This window comes from Hemibagrus wyckioides, linkage group LG28 (assembly GCF_019097595.1).
Source record: "Hemibagrus wyckioides isolate EC202008001 linkage group LG28, SWU_Hwy_1.0, whole genome shotgun sequence".
Classification (NCBI taxonomy): Eukaryota; Metazoa; Chordata; class Actinopteri; order Siluriformes; family Bagridae; genus Hemibagrus; species Hemibagrus wyckioides.
This window is the reverse complement of record NC_080737.1, coordinates 15,134,524-15,147,301: the sequence shown is the minus strand read 5'-3', so window position 1 is coordinate 15,147,301 and position 12,778 is coordinate 15,134,524. Positions and strand designations below refer to the sequence as shown.

General features: G+C 40.8%; 2 protein-coding genes across 2 annotated transcripts in view; both read right to left on the bottom strand.

The window, feature by feature from the left end:
* Positions 1–4,375, bottom strand: part of abl1 (c-abl oncogene 1, non-receptor tyrosine kinase) — a 37,476-nt gene extending 33,101 nt beyond the window's left edge. The window contains exon 1 of the mRNA XM_058383835.1: positions 2,795–4,375. Coding sequence (XP_058239818.1) covers positions 2,795–2,930 — 136 coding nt within the window. The 5' untranslated portion in view covers positions 2,931–4,375. The remainder of the gene's footprint in view (positions 1–2,794) is intronic.
* Positions 4,376–7,025: 2,650 nt separating this feature from the next.
* exosc2 (exosome component 2) overlaps positions 7,026–12,778 on the bottom strand; it is a 5,873-nt gene continuing 120 nt past the window's right edge. Inside the window, exons 1-9 of the mRNA XM_058383772.1 lie at positions 12,729–12,778; positions 11,317–11,418; positions 11,170–11,215; positions 10,987–11,076; positions 10,460–10,525; positions 10,293–10,361; positions 9,060–9,236; positions 8,838–8,966; positions 7,026–8,606 (exon numbers count right to left, since the gene is read on the bottom strand). The exon at positions 12,729–12,778 is cut by the window's right edge and continues 120 nt beyond it. Of these exons, the coding sequence (XP_058239755.1) occupies positions 8,526–8,606; positions 8,838–8,966; positions 9,060–9,236; positions 10,293–10,361; positions 10,460–10,525; positions 10,987–11,076; positions 11,170–11,215; positions 11,317–11,418; positions 12,729–12,778 (810 nt within the window). The 3' untranslated portion in view covers positions 7,026–8,525. The remainder of the gene's footprint in view (positions 8,607–8,837; positions 8,967–9,059; positions 9,237–10,292; positions 10,362–10,459; positions 10,526–10,986; positions 11,077–11,169; positions 11,216–11,316; positions 11,419–12,728) is intronic.

The following is a 12,778-nucleotide window of genomic DNA, read 5'->3' as shown; positions in this document are numbered from 1 at the left end:
CAGGTTCTCATGATACCACAATTTGGACACGAATACCAAGCGATTCAGTTTATCACCTAGATACACTGTCAAAATAGTATATAAATAAATAAAGACAATGAGAATGAATAAATCCTGTATTCCTATGAGGCCCCCTGGTGGCACGGGAGCCGTCAGTGCCTGCTTGCACCTTATGGGTTGAGATCAGCTGTTTTTGTGAATGTTATGGGGCACAAATTACATCAAACTACATCACCTTTTACCTGGAGAGATTCCCAATGAAGCAGACTCTCTCATAAAATGTTGATTCAGTGAAACAATAACAACAAGAGCTAGAGGTCTAGTGCATAGGAACATGTTTTATACTGTGCCTTATCGATATTCTAGTTTAGTTTTATTTTTTTGTTTTTAATGCTTTGATGCAGATCACTTAAAATAATCTGTGATGGAAATCAGGGCTAGGGGACATTCGGGATTAGACGCATGGTCAACAAGGTGACATTTTAATGAACTGCTTTAAAAACACATCTCTTCTTGTCTCGGCATCAATTCCATATTGGACGTTGCTGACAGTTGATCATAGGCATGCAGTGAGCATATGTACTGAATAGACAGTCATTTGGCTTTAGTGCAATAGTCATTTTCTTTTTGTTTACTTGTACAAATAACACGGAAGCCTCCTGGTAGTCCAGCGGCAGGATCCTGCGCTCACACACTAACCCTTACACAATAGGGACAATTTAGAGATGCCACTCAGCTTACAGTACATGACTTGGGGAGGAACCCGGTGGACCCACTGAAGCATTGAGAGGAGAACATGCAAACTCGGTGAGGAGGTGTGACTCAAAGCCCTGAGCCTGGCGGTACGAGGCAAACGTGCTAACCAGTAACCAACCATGCTGCTGAAAATCTGATAATGTGTACATTAGCTGCTAAAAAATGCTTTAAAGGCAATTATGGCTTGAGGAAAGTGGTATGTTTTTCACTGATTTTTTCTTACATGAATATGACATATAAATGTTATTAAATTGTTTAGATTACTAATTGTTAATAAATGCATTTGATAATAAAAGTGTTAAAAACATGATTCAAAACTCTACATATATTTTTGAAGTGTTAGAGTGGAATATATGGTGTAGCTGATATTTCTCAATTAAAAAGAAAACAAAAACAAAATTTTATGGTTAAAGTTTACCGTTTCCTGCATCACAGTATCAATCAAAATGAGAATAATGTCCTACACACAGATTACAAAATACTCATAAGCATAACTAACAGATCCTTTACAGTTACGCCTCAGACGGGCAGAGAGTGAACACACATGCAGATAATCTCCCTGTACACCTTTGACTTGTAAATGAAACTCGAGTGTATTGGCGGATGCAGCAGTGCAGCTAGACAGGTCTTTGCTTGTCTCAGAGCAGTGTGTGTGTGTGTGTGTGTGTGTAGAGTGAGAGTGTGTAGAGTGTGAACCTGCTCGGTGAGAGACAGCTCCAGCCAGGAGGAGTCTCTAGAACATCGGTCCAAACCCTGCCTTCACTGAAGAGCTCGGATCTCCTTACAAAAGATCCGAACCGATGGGAAAACGGCGCTGAGAGACAGAGTTAATAACCCTGTTGACCCTAATACCACTTTACAAGAACTGCTGCTCACTCTCAGCTTACCGGCAGCTGGCAGGAGGTTTTGTTTGCCAAACCACCCGCAAGAGCGGTTGCGCAAGAGCGGATCCACAGATCTGACATCTTTCTGCCTGCCTTGACAATGAGTATGTTATGGGAAGGAACTGCTGAGGACAGCCGTGCTCGACGTCCTGAACAAAACAGAGGTGTCAGCACTGACCCTGTTATCAACGATACACGCCATAGCGAACTGTGGATGGACATCTCAGAGCAGGATGTAAAGGCAGTCAGGGGAAGAGTGCAAGGTTTTGTTTTTTTTGGATGATCGGGTCACACGGTTTATCCTCAGTGACAGCCCGTTTGGGTGAATCGTGTAGGCTGCCATTTTTCCAACACTTTGGCCATCTTCGCCAAGCCACACTACGCATCTTTAATAGTTACACTATATAGAATGAATTCTCGAATCTGATTGGTCGCATGGAGTCGAATCAATCTCTATAACAGCGGCTCCGACTTTAGCTCCCACTGCAAGTCAATTAACGGGTTATTATGCTACGGTTTCCATAGCAACAACTCACTTACCTACTTCTATGGTGGATAAGCTACATAGTCTGAAGCTTATAATGAACATGTTAAAGGAAAGAAAGTCTCCCGAGTCAGTGCTTTGTATCAGTCTGTAGTTTTTTCCCATCAAGTGAAGGTCTTCATGATTTATTTTATATCTTGAAACAGGACTAGTTGCGACAGGGGACCAAAGTGAAGCTTGAAAGGGAATAATGTTATAAAATAATAATAAAGGAACTAACCAGGTTAATGAGGCATCATTCGTGAATAAATTAATAATTGTCCGAGTGGAAAACACCACCTCAGGATGTTATCCTTTATTCTTTACATCTTTTAATCTGTACACAGCTCTAGTTCCCATTGATTTACAGCACTGAAGTCTAGAAAAAGTATTTATTTAAAATGTATAAATCGTACGCCCGAAAATTGGCTGTAAATGGATCCTTATCAAAAGGTTACAGGTTAGTCCCAAATCTCCAGTTTCTCAATGAAACAGAACATCATCCTCTGATAAAACACTAATAATACTAACGAGAAACGATCAGATAAGCCCTGACTTCCTATCCTATAGCTGCACGATGTCCAAAGCCGAAAGGAACCAAAATTAGGAACTGAACTGGTAACTTCCTTACCGTGAACGGCAAACACATTGCAGGGCTGAGGTCCATGGCGTGACGAGTCCCTCTTCCCTCCGCTCTTGATGAAGTTCAGAGCAGGCAGACTCGGCCTCCGTTGGTCACCAACAAACTTCCCTGGCTGCTGCCCCATAAGGGCAGGATGCCAGGCTCGGAGCCGGGAATCACAACCGATTACGATCGCGATCTCGGAGCGGTGTATCGAGCCGGACTTAAAGGAAGCTCCTCCGTCGTGAAGGCCACTCCAAGGAGCACACTCTCTGTCAGTGTGACCTCCAGATCCCAAATCCCAAAACGTGACTCTTTTCCCTGTCCAGCACAGCGGCAAGGCCGACACGGATGGTCACCGGTTGAGTTGTGTGTGTCATGAATCGAGTATCCAAGAGGTTTTTTTTTATTTTTTAGACGTTACCACACACAGGTGGACGAGAAGTAAATCGTACAGTCAAATCATCTCGCTACGGAACACGGTTACAGAAACGAGGAGGTAAAACTACATTCTGTGTTTAGGAACGAACTCGATACACAGCATTCCTCAAAGCAATAATAATCAAGACTAAAAACTAACATGACACGATGGAAGCATCCAGGTGCATGAGGCACGTATAAGGACCTGGTGGAGAAGCATTATTACTATTATTATTATTATTATTATTATTACTATCGTCAAGCTTGCTTAAAAAAGATTCATCCTGAGAACATTAACAGTTAATAATAAACGAAATGATTTTGGTTACTGAAAATTGCATAAATTTAAGAAGTGTAGTGTGAGGAAAATATTAGGATATCTTTAAATTGGCTTTTAAAAACTAAATATAAATAGGATCATAAGGCTAACAAGGAAAAAAAAATGATAGGAATGTTATGAGTTCACACTGAATGTTAGTGCATGTCATGCTGTTTGTTATTAGAATGAGTTGTGTGTGCAAATTATTAATTGATCATTCAAAGCGTTTACCTGCTCTGCGACTGAACACCTGGTGAACCGTGATGTTTTATAACTCGACATATTAGTACTCACCTAAATCAAGGTTACAGTTTAATGTTAAAGGTGTTTTAGCATCGCCTAGCTAACAGGTCCTCGCTCGCCTCAGCTTCACTCGCTAGTTAGCTAGTCAACAACAGGTTTAACTTCTAGTTAAGGCAAAAGTTTTTTTTTCCCCCCAAACCAGTCGTGAGCACAATAAACTCGAGACTGAAGTCATCGCGAACTCATTCTCCGAGCAGGTTTCAGACACTGCACGGCTTTATTATCTGCTGCCAAATTCCTCTTCTCGACTTCCGTGTCCAAGCTCTCCGTCGCGCTCTCTCTCTCCCTCCCGGGCTCCAGATAACGTTACACCCGGACCGCAGGCACTTCAGCTGTGCCACTCAACCTGACTTTTTCTCCCCGTTTGCCCGTGCACTGTCAGGTTGTTTCTCTAAACAAACTACCCGCAGCAGTGAGGCGCCCACCCCTGGTATAAACACCCCTAATGATATTCACTAACTCTTGGTGTTGAACAAGTTTGAAGGACTAAAAGAGCTATCGAGTAGTCGTCGACGCAGGGGCCGCCATATTTCCATACGCAAGGTGGGCTGGTTTCCTAAAGGAGGATTGCGTCTGACGTCATGACGTCACTCTCTTCCGACAACAAAACTAATTTCTCTGGTGAAAAATTACCACAGAAATTGAGAAATAGAAATCCCTAAGAAATATAATAATAAAGCCTATATATATATATATATATATATGTATGTATATATATATATATATATATATATATATATATATATATATATATACACATTATATTGCCAAAAGTATTCGCTCACCTGCCTTGACTCGCATATGAACTTAAGTGACATCCCATTCCTAATCCATAGGGTTCAATATGACGTCGGTCCACCCTTTGCAGCTATAACAGCTTCAACTCTTCTGGGAAGGCTGTCCACAAGGTTTAGGAGTGTGTTTATGGGAATTTTTGACCATTCTTCCAGAAGTGCATTTGTGAGGTCACACACTGATGTTGGACGAGAAGGCCTGGCTCTCAGTCTCCGCTCCAATTCATCCCAAAGGTGTTCTATCGGGTTGAGGTCAGGACTCTGTGCAGGCCAGTCAAGTTCCTCCACACCAGACTCTGTCATCCATGTCTTTATGGACCTTGCTTTGGTCACTGGTGCACAGTCATGTTGGAAGAGGAAGGGGCCAGCTCCAAACTGTTCCCACAAAGTTGGGAGCATGGAATTGTCCAAAATGTCTTGGTATGCTGAAGCATTCAGAGTTCCTTTCACTGGAACTAAGGGGCCAAGCCCAGCTCCTGAAAAACAACCCCACACCATAATCCCCCCTCCACCAAACTTTACACTTGGCACAATGTAGTCGGACAAGTACCGTTCTCCTGGCAACCGCCAAACCCAGACTCGTCCATCAGATTGCCAGATGGAGAAGCGCGATTGGTCACTCCAGAGAACGCGTCTCCACTGCTCTAGAGTCCAGTGGCGGCGTGCTTTACACCACTGCATCCGACGCTTTGCATTGCACTTGGTGATGTATGGCTTGGATGCAGCTGCTCGGCCATGGAAACCCATTCCATGAAGCTCTCTGCGCACTGTTCTTGAGCTAATCTGAAGGCCACATGAAGTTTGGAGGTCTGTAGCGATTGACTCTGCAGAAAGTTGGCGACCTCTTCGCACTATGCGCCTCAGCATCCGCTGACCCCGCTCCGTCAGTTTACGTGGCCTACCACATCGTGGCGAAGTTGCTGTCGTTCCCAAACACTTCCACGTTCTTATAATACAGCTGACAGTTGTCTGTGGAATATTTAGGAGCGAGGAAATTTCACGAGCGGAGACTGTGAGCCAGACCTTCTCGTCCAACATCAGTGCCTGACCTCACGAATGCACTTCTAGAGGAATGGTCAAAAATTCCCATAAAACCTTCCCAGAAGAGTTGAAGCTGTTATAGCTGCAAAGGGTGGGCCAACTCCATATTACATTCATGTGCATGTAAAGGAAGACGTCCCAGTTTTGAACTGGTTCGCAGTTCCCGTTCAAATTCATCCCAAAGGTGTTCTATCAGGTTGAGGTCAGGACTCTGCGAAGTTCCTCCACACCAAACTCCCTCATCCATGTCTTTATGGACCTTGCTTTGTGCACTGGTGCGTAGTCATGTTGGAACAGGAAGGGGTCATCCCCAAACTGTTCCCGCAAAGTTGGAAGCATGCAATTGTCCAAAATGTTTTGGTATGAAGCTGAAGCATTAAGAGTTTCATTTCACTGGAACTAATGGGGTCAAGCCCAACCCCTTTAAAAAAAACAGCTGAATTCAATGATTTGGAGGGGTGTCCCAAAACTTTTGGCAATATAGTTTATTCAAAAAAATTTAATTCATTTAGCACTTACAAAAATCCCAATCAACTAATTTCTTCCGTTATACTTCCACATAACATTAATTTGTACTTTCTTCAGTTATTTGTCAAAATTTTGTATGCCGCTAATCAGATAAGGTGTGCTCGAAGGTTTTACATAAAATACACTCATAAAATAGATAGTCAGATGTTTCAATATCATTTTCACAGAAAGTACAACAATTTTAATTCTTAATAATGTTTTATGTCATACCTTATTTTGTCGTCAGCTAGTTAACTGTTAGGGAAACAGCTACTTTGTGCAAATCTTGTAAAAACTGTTAATGTGAATTGTTACCACTAGAGGACAGTCATACAGGCAAGCGAAAGTGATCACTGCCCCCTTGTGGCTGCTTGCTGTTCTTACGTCTATGCGAAAAATTAATATATCTATATTCATCACTTCAACTAAACTAAATAAGCCATAACAACCAAATATACCTATATAAATCATATTATTATTCATATAGCTGTTGCATACATCTATGGAAAATCCCATGTAGAGTGACGATGCACAAGTGATGGATCATTTTCAATACCTGGTGAAGAAAATAGCCAGTGATTAGTTTTTGTCATGGATGTTTTTTTTTTTTCCTGTAGCAGACCCATAAGTGACTTAAACAAATCACTTATACGGAAAAAAAATGCATTTTTTCATAGAAGCAAACATCTTCTAATAAATGGCAATTCATCATTTTTTTTTTTTTTTTGAGATTCAGATCAGCTTTATTGTCATTGCGCATGCGTACTCATCTCTTCTTCCAGAGATGAGAATCCTTTTTCATAGCAAAGAAAATGTTTACAAAGTGCCACAATATCTTTTTTTTTTTATTACTGTAGGTCCAAGAAATATAACAACCTAATGTTGATATTATGAACATGTATTTATGGAAGGAATTGGGAGATTTTTGTTCACTTTAATATTACTTGAAAATGATTAAGAACTTGGATGAGAATGTTTTAAAATTTTTAGTTCATGTCTGTAGACGGATTTTCGTAGCAGACATTTGTATCATAATACAGATCATGTATCACAGAAACATGAGTATTATGATTATATATATATATACACACACACACACACACACATGTATGTCACATGACCCACCTTCACTGTATTGCTCCCATTCTATGAAAAAGTTCAACAAAACTCTACAAATGCAAATTTGGTCAAAGGGTAAATGATTAAACTTCATGTCATTTAGGAAATGTTTACTGATAATTCCAGACCTTGCCCTTAACACTCATGATAAAGTTTTTCCAAGTTATGTTATTAGTACAGGTAAACATTGTGGTACTGATTCACATGATAGAGAGTGAGCTGGACAATTCTGCAGTATTCCTTCCTGCAGTTCTTGGCAGCATCTGTACATGGTGTCCCAGATGTGTGTGCATCTCTCTCTCTCTCTCTCTCTCTATTTATATCTATATAATGTAATTTCTTTGTCAACACACACGAGTCATCTTTCCTGCTCAGCATGAACTTGTTTTTTCCCCCAACACATCTGTTTACGCATGTAATGGCATTTTGAATACGTTCCTTTACACAATCTTTTTGCTGTAATATTTCATGGTACACAATGGCTTAAGTTTGTCAAAGGCATTCTTACACTCTGAACAAAATTAACTACACTATATTGCCAAAAGTTTTGGGACACCCCTCCTAATCGTTGAATTCAGGTGTCGGGCTTGTGACCCCTTAGTTCAAGTGAAAGGAACTCTTAATGCTTCAGCATACCAAGACATTTTGGACAATTTCATGCTCCCACCTTTGTGGGAACAGTTTGGGGATGACCGCGTCCTGTTCCAACATGACTGCACACCAGTGGACAAAGCAAGGTCCATAAAGAGCGAGTCTGGTGTGGAGGAACTTGACCTCAACCCGATAGAACACCTTTGGGATGAATTAGAGTGGAGACTTACTGGAACTAAGAGGCCAAGCCCAACCCCTGAATTCAATGATTTGGAGGGTTGTCCCAAAACTTTCAGCAATATACTTCAAGTATGAAAAATTATGAAAGTCATTTTGCATGAAAAAAAAAAATTCTTTATTTTCTCCTTTGTATGGAGACATTTGGGACACCACGCAGATTGTAAAGCTGTATCTCAGGAAGAATCCTCGAGACTGTTTATATGACAAGAAAATCAAACAGAAAGAAAATAATAAAATATTGCTTGTGAGGTGAGCTTCAGTGGGTTACTGTTGACTGTATGCTGTCCCGGAGTCTTTTTGTTTTTTTATAAGAAAGATGAATGCCAAGTCTTGTATTTAACACTGTTGTGAACCCCTTCTGTGAGAGCTCGTATTTCTCATATTCACGTCTTTGACCGCGAGCTTTCTAACCCTCTTGGTCTAGAAGTCGTTGCCGTGTCTCCATCACGATATCGTCTGTGATCTCTGGTTTCAATATGTCTTTTATCTGTAAAAAAAAAAAAAAAAAAAAAAAAAAAAAAAATATATATATATATATATATATATATATATATATATATATATATATATATATATATATATATATATGTATGTATATATATATGTATATATATGTATATATATATATATATATAAATTTATAAAATCTCATCACACTGTTTATCATCATGACATGGATATTATAGTCATATTGCTCAGCTGTATAATCTCCCAGTACCTGGTGTGTCAGAGAGGACTCATAGCAGTAGAGAATGCTGGTGTCATAAAGCATGACTTTGTGAGCTGCCAGGGCCAGTACGCAGTTCCTCAGCCTAGAAATGACTTCCCGGTCTGGGAGAGGAACGGGCTGGAAACCGGATCGAAAAAGGAAGACATAAAATCAGTAACTGATCAAATTTCACAAAGCAATGGTTAAACCGTGTCACAATTACAACCTCACCTCCAAGCTTGTGTAATACCCTCCTGCATCTTCATCCTGATGCCCCGGTGTGGGGTAAATCCAAATATAGCCGTTGTTCCCTAGTATTATGGATGCTCCACATGTCAGATTGTGGAAATGGGTTTTCTGTCTCTTGATGAGTGAGGGTGAGACTTGCACAAACACACCCTGACCAAGCTAAAAAAAAAAAGACATAAAAACATGTTTAGGTGCATCCCAAATCACACACTTGTGCACTATTCTACTCCATTTTTTTGTGACTTGTGTGTTCACACTGAAAATTCCAACGAGAACAGGTGCTCTTCAAGCACAAGATGATGCACTTATTGAACCGGAAAAAGAAAGTGTGGAATGTCAGACACTTCATGCACTCAACGCTCGTAGCTTTGCTTACAAAGTGAAATGGGGCGGGGCTACGAGTTGCTGCAAAAAATTCAAGATGGTTGCCATCATCTCTGGATGACAAGACATCCTACAAATGTCTTAATTTAGCCTACACTGTACAATTTATTAACATTTTAAAAATTCAGCATTCTGCTAAAGCTTGTGATGTCACATTATGAGTTTAAGGTCATCTGCCATCAGAGAAATAGCCCGTACTTTCAGTTAGTAAAAAAAATAAAAATAAAAATAAGTGGTCCATTTGAGATTTCTTTTTGTTGTTGTTGTTGTTCTTTCGGCTGCTCCCTGTTCAGGGTCGCCACAGCGGATCATTTGCTCCGCACGTTTAATTTGGCACAGGTTTTACGCCACTTCCTGACGCAACCCTCGCATTTTATCCAGGCTTGGGACCGGCACTGAGAGTTAATTTTTCAGTGGCTGGGTTGGCTCCCTGTCCAGGAATCGAACCCGAGCTACGGACATCCTGGGGGATCCCCAGGAAATCCAGGGATCCTGCCGCTGGACCACCAGGAGGCGTCCATTTGAGAGGTTACTACCCTTCTAAAATTTATAGTATAGTATTTATAATATAGTATTTACACAGTATGTAGTGCATAGAGTGAGCATCCACGCTATCCGGGTTCGATTCCCGGGCAGGGCACTAACCCAGCCACTGAAGTGTTAACTCTCAGTGTCTGTCCCAAATCCGGATTAAATGAGAGGGTCATCAGGAAGGGCATCCGATGTAAAACCTGTGCCAAATCAAAACATGCGGACCAAATGAACAGGGAGCAGCCGAAAGAACATGGATTACTGTATTAATGCATTACGTAATATTTTTCCCCAACCTACCTTGCCATATTTTAAGCTGCGTGTGTGAAGAGACAGGGCTCCATCTGAAAACACCGACTGTACCTCTGCCTTAAAACAAGTCAAGGAAGTCAATACAATGACGAGCAACATGAAAGGAGTTTACTCAAATGCATTCCCACATATATATACAGTGCTAATGAGGATACACTAATGAGGTCCCCTTCTTGAAGGTAGTCTCTCATGGTAAGTTCGTCTTCTGCCGATCGCCTCCTCTGAAATATTAACGTCCAAGGTTAGTCGGAAATCACACACTGCTTAGATGAATCCTGGATCTCAATCTCAGGCACTGACGCAAAAATACTCAGCAGTGTCTGCAAATATATAGCAATGTTCATTCATGTATACCACTGCTGCTGAATCCTCAAATCTGATTGGTCAGGAGATACTGATTTATAATAAATGTGCCCACTTTAATACGTTAACGTTTCTATAGTAACAACTTGCTCTGTATAAACAAGTGTAAAGGTAGGTTATGATGTTATGAAGTTTTCCAAAACAACACGTGTGTTTAGTATTTATTAAAGGAGTCAAACAGGTGTTTGCACTTTTTCTAACATGAAAAACTGCTTTTTTGTGCTTCTCTAACATTAAGATTGAACACTGTGTTAATGGAATGAACCAGGCATTGATTATTTTCCTATAAAAGCACATCCTGAGGTTACTTTTTACTCACCAGCTCTCCTCCAGGAAGGTTGACGGAAGACAGAAGCAATACTGAGTCCAGCCGAGAGTTCGTCTCCACTTTCCAGCGTTTCTGCTGAACCTACGGTCACATTAAACATCCTTATTTTTCCTTCTTATATGGTCCAGCACTGGCAACACAAATCACGCTTCTATATCTTAAACATCCGCAAACCTCAGTGATCCGACCAACGATCACATCGCCGACTTCACCGTTGAATCTGAAAAAGAGTACATTAAATTCAATATTTGTGTGATTTTAAACAGTGTGGCGTCATCTCATGGGGTTGATCTCAGAGACTCGGTGATGTAAAGTTCTCACCTCGTCTTCAGCGGCCTCACGCAGATGAGTTTGTTGACTCGTTCCACCTCACCGGCCACGGAAGCGGTGAGGTTTTCATCGTCCATGTACGTTCCATGGCCTCTAAATAAAAATAAAGAGGGATAAAACTAATGATCTAAATGACCTTCCGAACAAAAAGCTATTTGGGGGAGTTTAGATGAGAGAGAAACATGGACAGACAGACAGCAAGAGAAATCCTGAAGTGAAGTATTGAAAACTAGAACAGAGGAAACGGGAACATTCAGCCCTCTACTGAAACACAAACCCACAGAATCTCTAACAAACCATTTGCCCATATATACAAACACACTGGTAGTTATGAGCGGCTTTTTAAGAAAAGGATCAGAATCAAGGAGATATTTTCCAGCCTTTGTTTTTAAAACGTTTTGCAGATTTCTGGCACAGATTAAATATACACCGACCAGGCATAACATTATGACCACCTGGCTAATATTGTGTTGGTGCCCCTTTTGCTGCCAAAACAGCAAGCGCTGTGTATTCTGACACCTTTCTATCAGAACCAGCATTAACATCTGCAGCAATTTGACCAAAAGTAGCTCGTCCTTTGGATCTTACCACACGGGTCAGCCTTCGCTCCCCACGTGCATCAATGAGCCTTGAGCGCCCATGACCCACTGTTCCTTTCTTGGAACTCTTTTGATAGATACTGACCAATGCAGACCGGGAACACCCCACAAGAGCTGCAGATTTGGAGATGCTCTGATCCGGTCGTCTAGCCATCACAATTCGGCCCTTCGTCAAACTCAAACTAAAATCCTTGTCCATTTTTCCTGCTTCTAACACATCAACCTTGAGGACAAAATGTTCACTTGCTGCCTAATATATCCCACCCACTAACAGGTGCCATGATGAGATGATCACCACCTGTCGCTGGTTATAATGTTATGCCTGATCTGATTAAGTGTGAACCACTGATCTGATTTTTTTCCCACTCTTGGACCAGTTTACATTTACAACAGGGACTAATACAAAGACATTTAAATACAAGTCCAATATTAACCATGGACTTTTTGTCTAATATTAATCTTGATCTTTTCCCTACTTTTTCCTATATTTCTTATATTCTGTAAAGCTGCTTTGAGACAAAAGCGCTATACAAATAGAATTGAATTGAACTGAATTAATTTGAATTGAACAACTTGACAAAAAACATACCAGTTTGCACACCCTTATGTTTAGCTTACTTATGTACTGGATTTATGTTTCTTAAAAAGTTCTTTGCCACCAATAGGAAGAATGCACATATAGATAATTTAGCAAACAAAGTTATTAAGAACAAACATTAGACTAGCATCCGGCTAAGCCTCATTCAACTGAGTGATGGTGCTGCACTTAATCCACTACACTACACTACACTCGTTTATATTTACCTCATAAACCCGGTGTCTGATGTGATCACATCCCCCGGGACTACCAAATG